We start from the raw sequence: 20,729 nt of genomic DNA on the forward strand, positions 1-20,729 counted from the left end.
ATAAAAGCAAGATCAATCTCAAGTACAGCTGGGATCAGAAACTTTGTCGCTCAAGTTCCTGATTTCCCTATCATTATTCAACCTTAAATCACCTGTGAACCAAATTTTCATGCACCAAACTCCATGCAATATAGTTGTGGGTGGCCCACCAAATAGTAGGTTATACTCTAATTTATAGGTTGGATTTTTTTAATGCCTTCATTTATTTTCAAGACATTATGGTTAGGGTTACAGTGTCTTCCATGATTTTAGGGTTAGGTTTTTTTACCATTTCTGGAAATCTCACAGAATTTTGGAAATATTCAAAAAATTCTTTAATTTCTCTTCTGCTATAATATATATATATATATATATATATATATATATATATATATATATGAGGAAAATGATTGTGAGCTTGAGCGTTCCAATCAAATGGTGCGCTTGAGCTCTCAAACTCATGTGGCCCACATTGTTAGGATGATCCAAAGCATTCATTTGAAAGGCTCATTACATAAATAGGGTGTGTACAAAAAATCAGCTCCATAAGATCATCCTAACCCATTCATTTGTGGAGGTCAGAATGGACAGACCACAGATCTGCCCATTTTTGCCCTCCACTTTTGGAGGGGTTAGGATGATTCAATGGAGCTGATTTTTTGTACACACCTATCTATGTTAGGGCCTTGCAAATGAATGGTTTGGATCCTCACATAAATTGTGGGACCCATGTGATTGGTGCACTCAAGCGCATGAACACATTCCTCTCTCTCTCTCTCTCTATATATATATATATATATATATATATATATATATATACATATATATATATATATATATATATACATACATGTGTGTGTGTGTGTGTGTGTCCTGTGTGCGAGAGAAACTCGACTCAACTCAACTAAGCCTTTATCCCCAACTAGTTGGGGTTGGCTAATGAATCCTTTAGAATTTTTTCATGAAGAAGGTGAAAGGATCTATCTAGCTCAAATTGACTAAGGCTAATCCCGACACTAGTTGGGTTTGTCTGCATGGATTGTTTTCTTTCATTCTATCATATCCAAGGTCATGTTTTCTGTTATATTTTTAGCCCTCATGTATTTCCTCACTGTTCCTACCCAAGTTATTTTCGGTCTAGCTCATTGGAGCATCCAAAGGCCTATTTTTTTTTTCTTATTCTCAATTTTCAAAACATGGCTCATTCCCACGGTGGTTCACATGATCAACAATCTTGATCATTATACAGATTCGATGCTAACCATAATCATATTCACAAAATCGTATAATGAAAGGGGAGCAACTTATAAACATCTAAACGGGCGTCTTTTTTCACAATGCTCGATCAAAGGTCTAGAAACAATGGTTGTGATGGCCAACAACAACTGTGGACCATATCAGTATATCACAGTACATGGCGCCATAGATAGGTCCATAAATAAAAGAGAAGTTATTCCCCGTTCTACCTTATTGATTGGCGTGCAAAAGAAATATTTTTTGCATTATTTTTCTTTGTTTCGTTGAATCACGAACGAGACAACAAAATCCGTAGGGTGTAACTCTTTAATAACTTAAGACTACCCAGTCTGTTGCCTTAGCCGATCTAGCTCAGCTGGTAGAGCGCGTGGCTTTTAACCACGTGGTCGTGGGTTCGAGCCCCACGGTCGGCGCGAGAAAATAAATGAAAGTTATTTTTTCTTCAACATATATTTTCATTTTCATGTTTTAATATTCGCACAAACTCCACCTGTCTTTTCTTTTAAAACTAGGCCGTCTTCTGCCAGCTTTTTGGAAACTGTAATAACCTTTAACTGCTGTTTAAATATTAAAAGACGAGACAAGTTAATGCATTTATAAAAACCTGATAGTGCCAATATCATTAGCGTTTTGTTTTTCGCCTTTGCTTTTCTATCTCGAAGGATTTTGTTTGCATAGCCTGAATAATAACAAAAAAAAGAAAAGGAAATGGAAATGAGCGTCTTATGCGCATCTTCCTCGTTTTGTCTCTCTCCTCGTTTTTCCCGCCCTAAAAATCCCTCTAAAATCGTTCCTCTCTCTTCTTCTAGAAGAGCTTTTACTTTGCTCTCATCTCTCTTCTTCATTTCCTCTTCTTCTTCTTCTTCATCTGCTGTAGCTTCCGATTTCTTGGAGCTACAAGGTTCGGGTGGAGTAAAAGCGTTCGACATTCGAGAAGGTGAAGGAGAGTTGCCTATCGATGGAGACCAGGTGAATTATTAGGGTTTCTTTTCTAGTATTATCTAGGGTTTTGTTTCAAAAAGAAAAGACAAGCTGTGTTTGTGCAATTATTAAATCATGGCAGTGCCGACATCAGTAGCCTTTGATAATTCTTCCTAGATCCATCATTTGGTGGATGTATTAGTATTAGCCAAATTGAATAGAATGTTCCCTTCCCCATTAAAGCTGAAAACATGGTGGAGCAGATATCTTTGGTTTCATGTACAAACACAAAATCATGGTTTTATATTTTGCATAGATTAAAATGTAGATTGAAAAGCGTTCCTGCGCTGTAGCGCAGGGAGCTTTACTGAGCTTTAGTGGTTTATAAAGCCTCCAATTGGTTCGAATGGCGGGCCCCCCTTCGAAACGTATAGCGGGTCCACAAGAAAGGAACCAATGGGAGGCTTTATAAACCACTAAAGCGCAGTTAAGCTCCCTGCGCTTTTCTCGTAGATTTTTTGCATTAATGAAAGCAGCATTCTTGAATAATTACTAGTAGGAACTGGTATTATTGGTTTTGGTAATCTGATATGTACCAGCTGAGATGACATCCACATTATGAACATAGAAGTTAGATCATTGCTAGTTCCGAATCTTAGTTTTTGGTCCGTGTGAATTAACAGTAATTTATTGTTGTTGTTTTTTTTTTCACGACAAAGGTTGCGATTCATTACTACGGAAGGTTGGCGGCAAAACAAGGGTGGCGATTTGATTCAACATACGATCACAAAGATGAAACAGGAGACCCAGTTCCTTTTGTATTCGTCGTTGGATCGGGAAAAGTAAGATTTGAGATTGTTGTGATATTTTCAATACTTATGTTGGAAGTAGCTAGTAAATCCAAATACAAGAAGTGGTTTTATTGCTTTTTATGCCCTTCTTTTTTATTTGAATGATAATGAAACTTATTAGAAACAAAACGAGAAATAAAAGCTAATGACTGTTTCGAGAGAATACACATGGGAAGCAAAAATGACTAAGAACTAGAGAGGAAAATAATCTCCGTGAGCAAGCGAATCTCATGATGTGATAACTTTCCAATTTGTTCGCCAACCTAGTTTGCTTCTCTCCAAACTCTCATCTAAAGATAATGTAAGGTCTAAAATTTCCTCAGTATGTTCTCTATCCTCCATGGACAATTGGACTCTTGGGAAGTCCACTTTATGACACTCCTAGAGTCATCTTCAAGTTCAAGAACACTGACTATCGCCAGGATAAAGATTCTCCCTTGTTTCGCTTTCATTTCTAGTACCGACTTATGGTGGTGCTGCCGATTGTTAACTGTTAGTGGAGAGAACAAGGAGCCACCTTACCTCAATGGGTCCCTCCTAAACGAGATTCTTCAAGTTCAACTTTAATTGCTCGAGTTTGGGCAATCCGAGGCCAGCTGGAGTATGAGTTTCTTAGGGATAATCAGGGGATGAACATGTGGGATTTTTCTTGATCAATTGAGATCGTGGATTCCAATGAGGCTGAACTAAGACTTGTCTTACAGGGTATTAGACTTTCAGAGGAGAGGGACTTAAACAGGCTGGTCATTGAAGGTGACTCGCTTAATGTAATTCTGTGGATGAATGGTAGCCATCCCCATCTATGGAGATCCGCCGATATGATTGACGAGATTCACGAGCGAGTAGTTAACTCCAATGTCCGCTTTCAGCATGTAAAGAGGTCGGCGAATAGCGAAGATGATAGACTCGCACGATCGGGTATAGGGAGGACCGCTCTGGAGATATTTGATTTTTTTTTTTGTTGGCTCCCTGTTAGCTTTTGTTTTTTTGTTTTTATCTTATTGTTGTCTTCTTTTTTCTTATCTTGTAGCTCCGACCAAGGGCCTCCTCTCTATTTTCCTTTAATAAAGTATTTTTTGCCATTCAAAATAAAGTTCAGGAAAGCCAACCTCTGTCCTTGAAGCTAGGCTAAGACCGCTGCCTCGATTGAATCTCCAAATCTGAATTGTCCAGAAAAAGCCACTTCCATTCATGTTTTGGGTATTTTATGTAGGTTTTTATTAGACTTTGGGCGTAATAAAAAGATAGCAAGTTTGAGGTATATCTCATGTTTGAGGTTTTGTTATGAGAAACCCAGTTTGTAATTTCTTTTCTTTTTTTTCCTTTTATTTATTCTCATTTTTTTCTTGCAATAGCTTCGACTAGCATGGTTCTCTTGTTTTAATAAAAATTCACTTGCTCAAAATAAGATAAAATAGGATGTTTAGTCAGATGTGGAATTAAAGTTCTAGATTAATTACAAATTTGAAGTTTATACAAGGAATTTTACTTTTTCTTCGTTGTTTTCACATTGTTGCTCTCCTTTTCATTTATTGAGGTATTTGCTTGGTTCTATTTTTTCGTTGAATTTAACTTCATAACTCATGTTTATTTTCCTATTTTTGCTGCATCATAATTGGTATCCGAGCATGTTTGATCTCAAGACTTGTAGTTGGTAATATGACTTTGTGTCATGAAAATCTTGGTGGAGGCTAAGGAAATACCAATATTTGTTTTGAAATTGGTAATGTTATGTCAAGAGAAATAGATTGATCCTATCAAATGTGGTTGCCACGTTTCCAGTGGCAATTAGCATGACCACTCTAGGGGGTTTTCTTTTTTTGTCTTAGAATGAATAAAATGCTTCTGATTTCTAAGGATTGGAGAATTGTCCACATAGGACCAGAATTCATCGTCTAGGCATGGGTTTGTGTTTGTTGCCATTGATAAACAACCTGCTACTTTTGGCATACTGCCTTGACAGAAGACAGAGACTAGAAAACCTCAAGAATATTTCCTTGATTTGTTATCAGTGTATGCTTTCTTCTATTCCTGAATCCTAAAAATTTTTCCCTGTTCATATTCATTTTTACATGGCTTAACATACTTTCACAGGTAGGGTACAACCCTTAAAATTTTCAATTTATTTAACATAAATATTTGATGTTTTTAACCTTCAGTACGCCAAACACTTAGAGCATTCCATGCCTCTTACATCTTTAAAAGAGGAATGATAGATGCAAGGGTCCTTTTTATGCAAGGGCTGGAGAAGGGCCCTTGAATAGATCCACGTCATTTTTAAAGTCGATTGAGAAATCGGATTCGGTTGCACTTAATGACATGGATCTATTAAGGGCCCTTCTTTGGTCCTTGCATAAAGAGGGTCTTGCATCTATCATTCCTCTTTTAAAAACATTGAAACGTGGATAATTGAAATCAAATTGAGAAAACTGCTGATATTGATTGTTGGAAATGTTTTATATAGGTTATTTCTGGCATCGAATCAGCCGTGAAATCGATGAAAGTAGGAGGTATTCGTCGGACCGTTATTCCACCATCCCAAGGCTATCAAAACACATCACAAGAACCCATACCACCTAATGTATGTGTTCCTCTTGTTTTTTCTTTCTAGTTGGATTAGTTGGGTTAAAGTGGATGTTGCTATGAAAGAACAATTATGATTAATTCACATGGATAACATTAAACAGCCATGTTGGCTAAAAATAGTCTGACATTTGATATTTGTAATTTCACATATTGTCTTTACTGCTGAACCGCCAACAAAACAAGCAGTGATCCATTTAGCAAGAACATCTACAGTGAAGAAAGACAAAATTATCATTCAGGCACACATGGGAATTTAATGTACAAGATTTCACATGCATCTTTTTTAGGGCTTATGCATGGGAAAAAGTTATTCATGAGAAATGGTATGATTAGGGTGCCCTGATGACAAGAAGTTCTGTTTTGTAAGGGAATGGTGGCGATGTGGCAGCATATAGGCAGGCTTCAATGAAGGTGCCAACAATAGCGCTTCCTGTTGTCAGAGTGCTTTGATAATCCTATTCTTCTTTTGTAAGTAAATCGCATTTTTGTGGACATCATCTAGTTGGGAATGTCTGATGTTATCTTTGCTGTTTCTTGGATCTTTTCCAGTGACAGATCTCGCAAATTCTTTTAATTGTGGGATTCTTCTTATGGTTTCTCTCTTTTTAAGATTTCTCCTTGATATTTGAAATCTCCTCCTGTTATAATCTCGTGAGTGATGGTTCGGTAGTTATTGTTAGTTTTATGGAGAAATAAGGCAAAACGGCTAGCTAGTTCCAATCTTTCCTATTAGTTCTAGCTTGGATTTGAGTAGAGGAAAGAAAGATTTTTTATAATGGTGGCCATTGATCTCTCTTCCCTGCGACACCCACTGTTTAAAAACTCCCCGAGTCAATTGATTGCCCGTGTCGACTCGATTTACTTTAGATGAGTTCTTGTCGAGTCTAAGTTTTTCCCTACCAAGTCAATCAGACTCACCTGAGCAAATGAAAAGTTGACTGTGTCAATTATTGATTCCTTGGAGTCTACTCCTTTTTACCTTCACCGAGTTCTCGTGTCTTGAGTTTTTAAACATTATTGACATCAGATAGTGGAAGGAAGAGCTAGGGTCCACAATCTGTAAAATCTGGACAGAAAATATACTAGTCCACTTGAGGAAAGCAAAGTCATGTGAATTGGGGAAGGTGCGGACCACTCCATACACTCAGTGGCTTCTTAATCATAAAGTGAAGGACACAAATTCGAGATTATCTAGACCCTACATCTGACAAAATCCGTTGTGAAAGCTCCACCTTATACTATTATCCGATGATGGAAGGTTGCTCCTTCAAAGAAATGCAAACATTATATCCATAGCACCGAGTCTGGAAGAAATCAAGTTATTATCAGAAGCTGAAGTTCCCATCATTTTAAATAGGTTTAAGCATTTATGCGAGAGGGATACGAATGAGAGCCACTGGGTCAATCACTAACACAAGGTTCTAATCCTTGCCACCTTGGATTGACCATAAAGGTGGGTATTGAACAACTTGGATTAAACATTGCTTACCTAGGATATTTGTGATATCTACCTTTGTCCAATGTTCTTTCTATAATGATATTTTTGATATCTAGCTGAATCCAATGTTCTTGTCACTTGATGATCTTCCAGATGGGATGCTATTGGGATATTGTCTTCTACTGTACGAACTAGTGTCATAGTGAATATACTTGGATACAATCTGTTATGAGAGGTAGAACCCGGTGATATATGAGTATGTATGAAGGGCTGAGCAAGGCGCCAACTGAAAAATTAGTGCTAGAATACATTTCTAAATCAATTAAAAAACTAGCACCGGAATACGATTTGTCGATTTCCAAATACTCTTTCCTAGTAAACTCCCTCACTTTCAAGTAGTATATACTACATGAATATTTATTAGTTTCCATTTTTATTTATAGCTATGGTGTATATCAATTTATTATTGATAGGAGAAAATCATTATTTAGCATGATCTTTTCTTTACCATGCTGGTATTGATATAAATCAAAGTTGAGGGTTTCGAAGGAGAAAAAACAAGACAATGGGAGAAGAGAAGAAGAGATGGAGAGACGTAGACGAAGAAATAGAAGAAGAGAAAGAAGAGAGAAACAAGAGAAGAAGAGAAAGTGGTTGGAAAACCCAACCCACAAACCTTTTCTTTTATTCCTTGTGCAGAAGCCAAAGTGGGCCCATCACTTAAGTAACATAAACATATAACAAACAATAATGAAATAGGCAAAAATATCCCTTAAGAATGGCCCCTACGATTATAAAATTAAAGCTCCTCTAAACCCAATGAACTTTAATGATGAGCCCCATCTATTTCTCATTTATTCTTCTACGCCCCCTCAAGCTGGAGCATAGCCATCACGCATGCCCAACTTGCCAAGAATATCATGAAGACAAGCTCGAACAATAGCCTTAGTAAATATATCCGCCAACTGAGATACAAATTGATCATAAGGAGTAGAGATAGTCTTAGAAGACATTTTCTCACGAATAAAATGACACCGCCACCTCTATTTGCTTAGTCATCTCTTGAAAGATTGGTTTAGAAGCACTTTGAATGATTGCTTGATTATCACAATAGAGTTGCATAGGAGTAGAAACCTCAACACTGATATCTGTGAGAAGAGATAGCCACATCACCTCAACTGTAGCATGATCCATCAACTGTTATTCAACTTCAGTTGAAGAGCGAGCAACAACAGATTGCTTCTTACTCTTCCATGTGACTGAGTTACCACCTAAAAACATACAACATTGGCTAGCGGGCCTTATATCATCAGACAAACCAGCCCAATCAATATCATAATACTCTCTTGCATCCAAGTGACTGTGATTCTGATATAGTAGTCATTTACCTAGTGATGCTTTCCGGTCTTTGAGTACGAATGATAGTCTCATAATAATGTTTACATGGTTTATGCATGAATTGACTTACCATATCTATGAAATAAGTTATATCCGAATGTGTGACCGTTTAGTAAATGAGTTTCTCAACAAATCGGTGGTAGCGTGTAACATCTCTTAAAGGCTCTAAGATATATCCATGACTCGGCTTTGCTCCAAGAGGACTAGTTAGGACATATTTTTGCTAAGAAATTCCTAGATCGAGCAACTTCAATACCAAGAAAATGATTGAGAAGACCAAGATCATTAATATCAAAAATTCTGCCAAGGTACTTTACCTTTTGAATCTCTTCAGGAAAATCCTTGGTAAAAACAATTTTGTTCACATATTATTCCAAAATAGTTTTGTGAGCCTCAATCTTCTAAACACTGATCATACGTACCCCTTCAAATGCCAATCTTGAGGAGAGCACCGCTTAGTTTGTTGAACCGCATTTGTGGTGATTGTTTCAAACCATGCATCGCCTTTCTAAGACAACGCACCTTCCTTCTCTACCCTTGAGGATAAAAATCAGGTGAAAATCCGTATATGCTTCCTTTGAAAGATCACCATGAAGAAAGGCATTCTTCACATCTAATTGATGTGTAACTCTTCACCATTTAGCTAGCAAAGCTGCATTTGACATCTAATGTTATTAATGCCAACCCCACCAACAGACTTTGGTTGGCACATCTGCTTACAGTTTAAGTGCACCTTCCTAATTACATGATACCTGTTCTTTTGGTTTATAAGTCAATATAATTTGATTGTTGCCATGCGTACAAGTTTTCCCTTCAGTGCTTTATCGCAAGTGCTGCTAAACTCATTGGGTTGTTAAATTTTACTCTGCTTTACTCTTTGGATTTGGTAAGCCACTAGGAGAAACTTTGTGTTTGGATCTGCTTTGGCTAGTAACATCTTGCTATCAGTTGCTTAAGAACTTACCCATTCATAGCAATATTAACCTAAGCTTGACAGTGGTGGCTAGTAAGGCTAGCAATGTTTTTTTTTTTTTTTTAATAGGTGAGCTGGGATCGAACCTGCGACCTCAAAGGTGAGATACAAAGCCTTAACCATTGTATCATAAAAACATTGTGATCAGTGAAGTGATCCAGTATTTACACTGGATCGTCAGTGTAAATCTGATGGTGATTAGCTGGTGGGGTCACAACGTGCATGGAAGCTGTCGGCCACCAAGCATGTTTCTATTAGTAGATAATGGGTCTCACTATTGTCACAAATATCACCAATTTTTAACGTTCTCAATAAAATCGTGAAAGATCGATAAAAGAAAAGAATACACTGCTATACTACCATTAAAAAAAAGGGCGGCCCAATGCACGAGGCTCCCGCCATTGCGGGGTCTGGGGAGGGCTAGATGTTCGCAGCCTTACCCTTGCTTTGCAGAGAGGTTGTTTCCGTGACGTGAACCCGTGACCACCAGGTCACAATGGAGCAACCTTACCGTTGCGCCAAGGCTCGCCCTTGGGAGGGCTAGATGTACGCACTGCTTTGCAGAGAGGCTGTTTCCGTGACTTGAATCCGGGTTCACTTATCTGCATAGAGATGATCATTCTGATTTATGCTTGATTTTGGAAATGGTGGGACCTAGTCCTTTCTTTGAAAGTATAACGCAGACCAAGGAGTCCTTACTCCTACCTCTAGCTGCTGGTGTGCCACACTAATCATCATCTGATCATGATTTAACAGTGATAATAATTGTTAACTGAGATTCAGTGTTGTTGCAAATGAGATTAATTTCCCCATTAAATGATTCCAATTGTCTATGATACAGAAATTGATTTTCAGTGTTTCATTGGAGACTTTAAACCTGATGTTCCCTTCCCATTTGTTGGGTTTATTACTAATCTATTGTTTTTCCATTATATGCAGTTCTTCGACCGACAGAGGCTGTTTACCACCATTTTCAATCCGACCCGCCTTGCCAATGGGGAAGGTTCGACCCTAGGGACTCTCATATTTGACATCGAGTTGGTCAGCCTAAGGCATCCGTAAAACTCTCGAGTCAGTGTCTTAATTCAAAAAAATTAACATAAAAATCACAATTATCAAAAGGCACCCTCCTGGAAATCAGGTTTGTAAAGGCCAGTTAAAAATCATTTTTCAGATGGCATAACAAGCCTTCTAATTTTCACCTTCCTGGAGATCAGGTTTGTAATTTAAGTGTGGAATGGATTTAAAAACAGTACCCCTGTTTCATTGCCTTTTAGCTGAATTCTGAAAGCCATGTTACTTGATTATAGATAAGGGGCTGAGCTATGCCACCATCGAACCATCTTGGTGGGCCATGCCAAATGTTATGAACCTGAATCGATTTGTAACATGATTGATTTTCTTAGAGGGAAGATAAGATCAGCCTCTTGGCCCACTTCTAGGGAATTGTCAGTGCTCCTCGGTGTGCTAAAACACAATTTTTGAGATAAATTTCTTCCATAATTTCTAAAGACTGCTTACATGTTATTTACAAGCGCAATTACCCCCCTGAAACTCCTAGGCAAGTCAAAAAGTCAAACTGTGGCCCCGAAATGGCTTTCCGTGAAATTGGCCAGCAAATCCCATTTTCTAATACAAAGCCTATAGTTTTGCCTGCATGGCTCTAAAGAGGAACACAATCTGCCTCATACATGTGCTTATAAATTTGGAACCAGTCAAAATGTGGGCTCAACATGGATGGGTGAATGAGACCCACTGATCATAACCGTTCATTTGATAAAGCTATTCTTGATTGGAGACGGGTACAGGTCGTTAGTGCAAAAAAATAAAAATAAAATAATAATAATAATAATAATCCTACGATGCCTTCTTCCACAAGCGATGATTTAGCATTTAAGGAGCAAAATAAATAATGAGATTTGTGTTGGAAATTTGTTGAGGGTACTGTTGATGATAGAAAACAGAAACTTGTTGCTTCAAGGCGTGATATCACTTTCCTTAAGACAAGATTCGCCCCCACTAGTAGTGTGCAAAGGGGATCCGCGAATTGCCTCCAAGATACAATGAAGCCTAGTAGGGAAGCCCTACTAATGTTTGATGACGCGTAGCACTAGCGGAATCAAATCCGAAATGCCCTTCCGAAATTTCAAGCCTTAGAGAAATCTCTAGATTCTGTTTCTGCAGAAAAACAGTATCTAGAACAGTAAACAAAAGAAAAACAGTATGTAGAAATACTTGGGGATTTTTCTAGGAGTGTAGAAGAGAGTGTAAAATCAGTCAGAATTGCCAATTCGATTTCTATCTGAAATGACTGAAGTTTGCACATATTTTATAGACCATCTGGTGTCTTTTCAGTGTGAAAAACACCTCTACAGGGCACTTTTCCAGAATGTTTGAAATCTGACCGTTAGATCGCACCCATTGATATTGAATGGTCCTGATCGATTCTAGAGGTGACTGTTGGTTTGAGTAAAACCTCTCTCCAACCCAGTCATCGTTAGATCAACCATCTATGGTGTGGATCGCACCCCCTTGGCACATGACCGTTGGGGGAAGGGACACAACCCATTTGATCACACCCTTTGACCGTTGGAGTCATGGGCCCGGTGCGCATGCGCGTGTGCGAACGGTGCGTTGCACCGTCCCGCGGGTCCAACCATGGGTTCAACCCAATGTGCAATCAACAAGAGTTAGAAAAGGTAGTGCTTTATAAGCCCTTCTCTTTCTTTTCTCTCATCCGATGTGGAACTATCTTTTTCAACTACACTTCTACATCCTTTTGTAAAAGCAAATATTTCCAAGAAAACATTTTCTTTTTCCCAAACGCTTTTGATAAAACATTTTCCAAAACACTAAAACATGTAATATACATGATTATGAAAATGCAAAATCACTAACAATTTGCTCCGGCAATTTTGTGGAAAGCCATTTTGCAGGATAGAACAACTAGATAGGCTCACTTTTTAGTAGATTTTGTCTTATTCATTTAATTCATCTGAAGTGGCTGTTCTCTCCTGCAAAATGGCTTCAGGCTTCCCGCAAAAATTCGTAGCAAATCCTATAAATGATATATAATATTCAATGATTTGTAATTTTGTATGTTAGGAACAAAATAAATAACATAATATTCGATGATCACCACCAGCCCATTAGAAGCATAATAACATAAATGAAAATTGATTCGATTTAATGGGCAAGGAATGAAAAGTTGATGTGTCCACTCTCAACTCAAGAAACATCAAGGAGTTAAGAGGAGCATTGTTTGGGAAAGAGGCACTGATATTCACAACCATGTTGAGAACCCTGCATCTTATGAATGGATAAAAATAAGCTTTGATGGGAGTTTAATAGATAATTCTGGAGTAGCCGAAGTGGGGTGTGTTTCGAGATCATCATGGCGTTATCTTTTAAGGCATACTTCGGTCCTACTGGAGAATGCGATTCAAATGAAGCAGTGGCACATGCTCTACTATGAGGACTTTGGATATCTACATAAATTATTAGGAAATTAATGGTAGAATGTGATTCCCCAAATGTTACCCCCATGGACACAAATAAGGTCATTTGGAGCTTGGAGAATCAGGGACATTTACATGCAAATTCTAAATTTGTGTGATAATAGATCTCCATTGTTTTGACGCAAGACAATAATAATATCGAGACTGCTTGACAAATGAGTGGAACAAAAGTTACTAGATGTTAGTGGTGCAGTTCCCTTTTAGCTTGTTGCACTCATTAATGTCGGCGAAATGCCTTTTGTGATGTTCTCAGGCAAATCCCTTTTCAAAAAAATAAAGAAAAAGGAAAAGGGAAAAATACACTTAGACCCCCCCTGTGGTTTTTGACACATTCAACTTAATCCCTGATGTTTAAAAAGTTACAAGTAGAGCCCCTGTGGTTTCAATTTCTATAAGGTAGGCCCCCTCAGTTGACGGTTCGTCCGCAGATTGAAGGGTTAGGATGATCCGATGGAGCTGATTTTTTGGGCACACCCTATCTATGTCAGGGCCCATCAAATGAACGCTCTGGATCATCCAAACAATGTGGGTCCATGCCCTTATTAAACTTTTCTAGTTGTTAGAAGATATGGCTGAGATGATACCTGGAGCATAGACCATTTGTTTGGCAGCTCCTCTTGTCTTAGTTCTTATGTGTCTTTTGGCCTTTGACGGAGACTCGTAGTTTATCCACTTCTACAGATCATTTTAATTAGACGATGTTACCTATATAGCATTCCAGGTCCATGCTATGCGTACAAAATGGCATACCCCACACCATCCGAGCATGACGTGTAAAATGGTGGGGCCACTCTAATGCATAGGGTTTATATAGATAAGGTGGACCCCACCTCATAGGGGTGAGGATTAAAGTGATGGCCCCCTACCCCATCAAAACATGATGTGTAAATTGGTAGGCCCAATCCCATAAAAACATGAGGTGTAAAACAGTGGTCCCCACTCTATGCATCGGTTTAGGTGAAGATAGTGAGCCCACCACATCAAAGCACAGGGTGTAAAGTGGTGGGCTCCACCAATGTGTGGTTAACTGGTTATAAAATGTTGGTCCCCTAACCATCATAGCATGAGATTTGAGATAGTGGAACTCACCATATGCATGGGTTTGAGTAGATATGGATATAGTCAAATGACTTAATCTCGATATGAAAATTACTAAACAAAAGTGGGGTTAGACTGTTTCCTAATGAATACTTGTTCAAGCCCAAGTGTGTCACGCGGATGTGATTCGATATATTGATCTAATTGTTGACCACTACTTTTACCCACTAATATTGACTCACGCCTTAGGGTTCTACGAAGAAGTTAAACTAATAATTTTGGGAAATGTTAATCAGCAGAAACATGTTTTGATATTTGCACAGGACCATTTTATCTTCTATTCTGTTTGGTTGCCGGTAAAATTTAAAACCTACGAAGTTTTTAGTAAAATTTTCATCCCATCCCATATTTGGTTGCCTTTTAGTACTGGAATTTTTTTAATCCCATTCTTGTAATGATTGCTTATGAGTATGACATGGACACTTTGTCTCTTCTCTTTCTTTTCCGGGAAATGATGTCCTCTCTCTTTCTCTCTCTTCCCTTCCCATATTTGGTAACGACACCCCTAAATTTTGGCGGGAATTTTAGCAATTGTAGGAAAACAAAAAAAAAACCTAGCAAATTCTGTTGACTTCAGTGTTAAGATTAAAAAGCTCGTAGGACAAAAATTTTACTGGCAACCAAACGGAAAAGCTTATATGGTGACACATGCACAGAAGGTCTTGTTAAAAAAACGTCAAAAGCTTATATGGTGACACATGCACAAGAAGAGAAGGAAGTGTTTTCCTGATTGGGGGATGTCTATTTGGGCACAAAAACTACGAGGATTGCTTTGTGATAGTCTACACAATCAACGGTCTCAAATAGACATCTAGTGTGGGACCCAACAATAGGATTTAATTTGAATCAATAAACGACTCTATGGTACTACACGTTATCGTGCGTACACGGTTTTAGAAGTTTCCGAAGAGGTTGATTTGTGTGTACTCTTATATATATATATATATATATATATATATATATATATATATATATATATATCTCAATTTTGTCAATCCGAAGAAAACTCTATATTCTGTAAGCTTTTTCTTCTTCATCTCGTCGGACACACACACACGCCCCCCCCCTTTATCCATTGATTAGAAACAGATATCTTAGCTCTGTAATTAGTTTGCAATTCTGGGTACTGGGTATTTCCTCTCTTTCTTTTTTCTTCTTCTTTGAATTCGCTGTATTCTGTTGTGATTTTGTGGGGTTTTGTGTAATTGGGTATTTCTTTTGTTGTAATTGGGTATTTCTTTTGGGGTTTTGTTGTAATTCTGTGACTTTTGGGGATGCTGTTTTTGTTATCTTTGGAATAATTTCTTCTGGGTATCTTGGTAGAATTCTATCTATTGTGTTGTAATTGTGATGGGATTTTGAAATTGGGTATTTTAGTTGTTGAGTGAACAAATTGGGTTGGTTTGTTATGCTTCTTCTTTTGGGTATCATGTTAGGATTCTACTTGCTCTGTTCTAATTTTGATGGGATTTAGCCAAACGCTTACTTTGTTGCTGAATGAGGATATTGGTTTTGTTCTTTTGATGTTTCTTAGTTTGGATGTTTGAAGAACTATATGTATTTTACCTCTTTTGTTATTGGTTCTGCAAATGGGCACTGTTTTGCTGAATGAAAAAAAATGAGGTTTTTCTTCTATTTTTTATCCTGATATCTTGGTTCTCTATATATTCTATTTCAGTTTCTAGTGGGATTATATGTCAGCCAGTAAGTTTTGCAATCTTAGTAATGTAGGCCTTGCGATGGATCTCTTAGAGCATGCTATTGCTTTTTGGTTAGGAACTCTGTAGGAAAATTTCTTAGTAGAAAATATTAGCGTTAGGATATGGGAGTAGAAAACAATCTTTTAGAAACCTATACATTGGAACTTTCTGGCTTAGGGTATTAAGTATTAACCAACAAATTGCTATTTCATGAAAAGCCCTAACCCCGTCTCATTCTAACCAAAAATGGCCTGTTGCTTTTTTATTCCATTATTACCTTTTGATTGAGATGTCTTTAGACAATATAATGTGTTCCTCGTGGGAGTATTCTTTCCCGGCCATTCTCGTGCATTCTTGTGCATTCTTGTGCATTACTTGACAATGCTCTCCCAAAAAGTCTGGATAAAGACCACTAGCAACACTATCATCCATCCCCATCGCCTCCCCCTCTCTCTCTCTTTGCCTTTGTTTTAAAAGGAAGAAGAGGATCTCATATATTTTAGGGTTTGAGAGTTAATTTTGTGAAGAGAATGTAGAGGTCTAGTTTTAGGGTTTGGAAAATTCATTCGAGTAAGTAGGAGAAAAAAGATAAAGTGCTGCAATAAAATGTTCGAATTTACCGGATAAACGGATACGGATAATATCCGAATTCGAACAATATCCGACGGATACGAATTCGGTAATAGATATTAAATATCCGTCGAATCCGAATCCGAATCCGAATTCGGAGAGTGTATACTGTAATCGAATTCGGATATAGCCATATTCGCTCCGAATTCGATCCGTTTATACCCCTACGCATTGGATCCAAATCAGCACTGGAAAATGTAAGTAAGCTCCAATCCCACACAAGAATTATGCTTAGAGAAATACTGAACCTACACATGCACTTATCTTCCTATCAAATGAAACATAAAAGCAACTCATTGACTATTTTTTTCTCAAATAAATCCTATATCTTTATAGGTGTCTATTTATCTATATATTTTATACCTATCTACCTAGCTATACTGACTAGTTTTTGCTATACTTGTTTTGTTATTTGCGCCTCATCTCCTTTATGTTGATTTCTAGTATTGGTTAATATAAGCTACAATGAGTTGTATGAACCAATGAAAAAGTTCTAAATAAAGATATCGGTGGCAACTGACAAGTACCAAAAAAGTGGATGACACTAGAACAAACTATGGTAGGGCTTTAAAATGCCTATCTTCTTTACTTTGTTAAAACTTAAAACCCTTACAAACATAATCACAAAATTGTCCTTGAAGGAGCACAAATGAATAACCTATCCTATGTTATTAGAAAAGATAAGAACAACATATAGAAAAGGATATGACAATGCATCCTACACTAGATTGATGATCTAGCATGGATTCATGTTAACTATTAAAATGAGTGATTTTTTGTTACATTAGGTTGTTCTAATGTTTTTCTAAATCGTTTTAAGTTTTTGATTCTTAATATTTTAAAGATTTTTTGTTGTGTCTGTTCTGAAATAGTAACAGGCGGGATGCCAAAAATGTTCCAATCAAGATGAAAAGTGGAACGGCCTCCAGAACAGAATTGACAGTTATTCTTATAAATAATCAGATGCGTGAAAATGGGTGGATAGAATGGATGCTATTGGGTTGCAAAATAGTACTTTAATCTTGTTTAAGTAGTTGCCTTAGAAGTCCCAGGGGCTCATTGAATTTGGGAATAATTAAGACATCCACGTGTTTGAGACATTGTTGCTAGCCAAGAAAGAGGTTCTACCAATGCCACGGGAAACAGTCAGAGATAAACCGAGGTATTTGTGAGGGAAACATGTTTTGTGGTAACTACGGTTTGGGTGAGCAATCCTAGAGAAGGATAGGAAACAGATACCCCTTTAGAGTGGTTCTCTCTGATATTTTGTACACGATGCGATTTGGAGGTCAGTTACAGTGTTGGTGCAACTATGTGGATACTTGAGTCAATAAAAAGGGTATGTGCGATGAATTTCTATGTCTTACTATAACTCAATGTTTCAAAATGCGGATGCGGGTCAAAATGGGGCTGAAGACTATCCTAGTCAACTCAGCACAAGGCGGTTGAGTACTCGGTTGACATGGCTGAGTACTCGGTTGATGCGGTCATAACTCTGGGGAGTCCAAGGAATTTTTATTGACTTTGTGAGGCAAACCGGAACGCTGCAAGCCTGCAAAGGCAAAAGGGAGTCGACTCGAGGGAGTCCAGGATGGAATGTTAAATCTATTGACATTCACACACATTTATATGTGTGTGTGTGTGGTCACTATCCACTTGTGTACATATCTGTTGCACCAAACTCCTTAGGAAATATAAGATATACCCCAACAGTTTTGGTTTCTTATTGGAATTACAGCCACGTAAGGAAAAACAGGAGAATTGAGGCGCCCAATGTTTTGTACTTCTGCAGATATGTAGACATGTTTTTTACCATTAATTTTTATTCATAATTTTTCAACACAAAAAATAGTTATTTTGTTCCATCCTATTATAATTCTTAATGCTTTTACTTCAATTGATTGCCTGAGCTACTGAGCTTATTTGTTTATGTACATAGGCAGAGTCTAACCTTTAAAAAGTTTAACTTTTAGTTGTTTACATGATGGAATTATATTTTGTGGATGTCAAATCAACACACGTTTGACGATTTTTTTCTCTATTTCATTGTATGCAACTATTTTAGCCATCAGTTTTTTTACTAGATGATATATCTTGAAGTTCCTACATTTATCTTACCTGTAGTGGATGCACTTCTTCAACTAGTATGTCTGAACAATATGACAATGCCCGTGCAAGTTCTGCCCGTGCAAGTTCTAGCTCGAGTTTAAATAGCAGTTTGCAAGATACTGATGATGATAGAACTATTGCCAATATTTTATCACAAGAAAATTTCCCAGTGGAACGGAGTCTCGGGAAGCGTCTATCTCATTTAGATTCCATCCCAGTAAGACCTCAGTCCATGAGACTTAATACCTTCTTGTTTTGTTTCACTTATGTTGATGTTGTGCAACACAGGCATCGCCATTATGCCTTGCTTATTTCCATGCAAAATCTATCAAATTATCTAGTATTTCTTTTTAATATGTCTAGATGTTGCTTCTTAAAATCAGTTATGCCTTGTAGTAAATATTTCTCTGAAAATGGTGAAATAATACTTTAAAATCAATTTTCTTTTTACCTACAATTAGCAATTGATTTCTAATACTTTAATATCTTTTTCTTTTTACATACAATTTGCAATTGCTCTCTATTTATTTGGACCCATATCTTATTGTTACTTCCGTCCTCCCCTAACCTTAGAGTAGCATATGATGCATTTTAAGATGGCTGGACCGCAAATACCAGTTTGCATTCCCACTGACTAATGTGACCTTTTAAGAAAATTCAATGGATCTATGCACTACATTCCTTTTCTATTTCATTTGTTACTTTGGAAATAACTGGTCCCTGGAGTCTCTGGACGAACTATTTGTATTCTTTCTGAATTACATGGTAAACTATTTCAATACTCACACAATCTTATGCTAGTAAATAACAAACTGTGATGATTTTTTTCAATCATATTTTCAGTACTTTCATTAATAATGATACTCATAAACTAGTTCGTTCTCATGATGACATACAACCAAGCAAGCTGAGTCTATCGAGCCACCAAAAGACCACATATCAAAGTATGAAACCTTTATAGCCATCACTGACTCTCTAAGGTATACTCTATCGCTAACTGCTAAGCTCCCTCTTGAATGTGAAGTCTCTCATGTTAACGCCCATACAAAGAGTTTCTTGACTTGTTCAACGCTGTTAACCTTACTTATTGAAAGCAACCAAGAGCTAACACTTCAACCATAAGCCCTATAGCTAGTAATGTAAGATGTAGGCGACGACATTATTAAAACATCTCTAGAAGTAATGAAAATTAATCACATGCTTTCTTTATCTTTCGACGGGCCTTCTCCACATAAAAAGGATTCTAGTTAGGGGGCAAAAGGAAAATCTATTGTGCCGGCCAGCTCCTCCATGTTAAAATCAAATCTCTTATGCCTTCAGGAATGGAAGACGAATTTAAAGGCTGGCATCACGCCTTTAACGGAACAACTGTTACTTCAAATAGATGGAAGCCGCACACTGCTTGTCTCTCCACCTGAATTGATAGGTGGCCAACCAAATGTCATTGGGATAGAAGCAGTTTATGGGTAGAACTCGGAAAGTAAAATCTGGGCTGATCGAACAACGAATGAGCGAATGCACACATATGGCATGGAAGGCGGGTCAACATGAGATTATGAAGAATTTTTAATCTAGGTTCCTCATTAAAAAAAGAGTTCTAAGTTGGAAGAGCTTTGCTGGGAAATTGAAATTGTTAAATCAATTAACCTCTCCTTTATATCTCGTTGATTCTGCCATTGATTATGACTTTTGTCTCTGAGAGAGAGAGAGAGAGAGAGAGAGAGAGAGAGAGAGAGAGAAGGACATATAGCGTGCCCCCCCCCCCCCCCCCCCCCAAATAACCAATGCAGGCAAAGTGTAAATTAGTTAGGCCCCCCAAGTGTAAACTCCTGGCTCCGCCCCTGGGAGAGTACCTGTTGTCGATCAACTAGAGACTGGTGAGACATTACCCACGCAAAGTAGATGATTCTACAGATAGGATAAAAAAAAGCCTCTTGCCGCGCCCCGAGTCAATGCTTCCTGTTGAGAGATATCTCAATTGGATGGATCCCCCCAGTTTTGATTCTGAATGACAATAACAGGCTATCCACATCAAAATATGGAGAGGACTTGGGAATCCTTAACCACATACTTTAATGGATGCAATCTCTACCTTATCATCGGGCATCTCCTTGGATTCGAACCAGTTTTTGGAAACTCAGACTTGGGCAAGAACTCGGCCAAGCTAAAAGGGAGTTGACTCGGGCGGGTCAATGATCCATAGGGTCAATTTTTCTTCAACACGAGCATCTCAAAGTAGATTTGATTGACTTGGTCGGGTTGACCAAGGCA

General features: G+C 37.8%; 2 protein-coding genes and 1 non-coding gene across 7 annotated transcripts in view; all 3 read left to right on the forward strand.

Annotated features, from left to right (window-relative positions):
- Nucleotides 1-1,576: 1,576 nt before the first annotated feature.
- On the forward strand, nucleotides 1,577-1,649 carry TRNAK-UUU (transfer RNA lysine (anticodon UUU)). Its single transcript has one exon. It is a non-coding gene; the product is annotated as a tRNA-Lys (tRNA).
- A 253-nt stretch (nucleotides 1,650-1,902) lies between these two features.
- On the forward strand, nucleotides 1,903-10,857 carry LOC143884691 (FKBP-like peptidyl-prolyl cis-trans isomerase family protein). Of its 3 annotated transcripts, none has more exons than XR_013253039.1 (5): nucleotides 1,903-2,205; nucleotides 2,877-2,999; nucleotides 5,473-5,589; nucleotides 5,962-6,062; nucleotides 10,343-10,486. XR_013253039.1 is itself a non-coding variant. In XM_077388405.1 (5 exons), exons 1-5 carry the CDS (start codon nucleotides 1,945-1,947, stop codon nucleotides 10,432-10,434), a joined length of 624 nt encoding a protein of 207 aa, XP_077244520.1. In that variant the 5' UTR covers nucleotides 1,903-1,944; the 3' UTR covers nucleotides 10,435-10,486. The 3 variants fall into 3 exon arrangements, 2 of the variants coding, with proteins under 2 accessions (XP_077244520.1, XP_077244519.1); XM_077388405.1 differs by lacking the exon at nucleotides 5,962-6,062 and adding an exon at nucleotides 9,473-9,503; XM_077388404.1 differs by lacking the exon at nucleotides 5,962-6,062 and having other exon boundaries at nucleotides 10,343-10,857.
- A 4,129-nt stretch (nucleotides 10,858-14,986) lies between these two features.
- LOC143884692 (OVARIAN TUMOR DOMAIN-containing deubiquitinating enzyme 11-like) overlaps nucleotides 14,987-20,729 on the forward strand; it is a 30,137-nt gene continuing 24,394 nt past the window's right edge. The window contains exons 1-2 of one of the 3 annotated variants that reach the window (XM_077388408.1): nucleotides 14,987-15,036; nucleotides 18,474-18,675. In XM_077388408.1, coding sequence (XP_077244523.1) covers nucleotides 18,496-18,675 — 180 coding nt within the window. In that variant the 5' untranslated portion in view covers nucleotides 14,987-15,036; nucleotides 18,474-18,495. Of the gene's footprint in view, nucleotides 15,037-15,077; nucleotides 15,150-18,473; nucleotides 18,676-20,729 lie in introns of those variants that run through there. The other 2 variants (XM_077388407.1, XM_077388406.1) reach the window with 2 other exon arrangements.

Source organism: Tasmannia lanceolata, unplaced genomic scaffold (genome assembly GCF_043159265.1).
Source record: "Tasmannia lanceolata isolate RefF3 unplaced genomic scaffold, GAP_Taslan_0.1 ptg000008l, whole genome shotgun sequence".
In the NCBI taxonomy this organism is placed as follows: Eukaryota; Viridiplantae; Streptophyta; class Magnoliopsida; order Canellales; family Winteraceae; genus Tasmannia; species Tasmannia lanceolata.

Coding starts and splice junctions, on each gene's coding strand:
- LOC143884691 (XM_077388404.1), top strand. CDS start 1,945: ATGGAAATGAGCGTCTTATGCGCATCTTCCTCGTTTTGTCTCTCTCCT. Junction 2,206..2,876: donor TGCCTATCGATGGAGACCAG/GTGAATTATTAG, acceptor TTCACGACAAAG/GTTGCGATTCATTACTACGG. Junction 3,000..5,472: donor TCGTCGTTGGATCGGGAAAA/GTAAGATTTGAG, acceptor TGTTTTATATAG/GTTATTTCTGGCATCGAATC.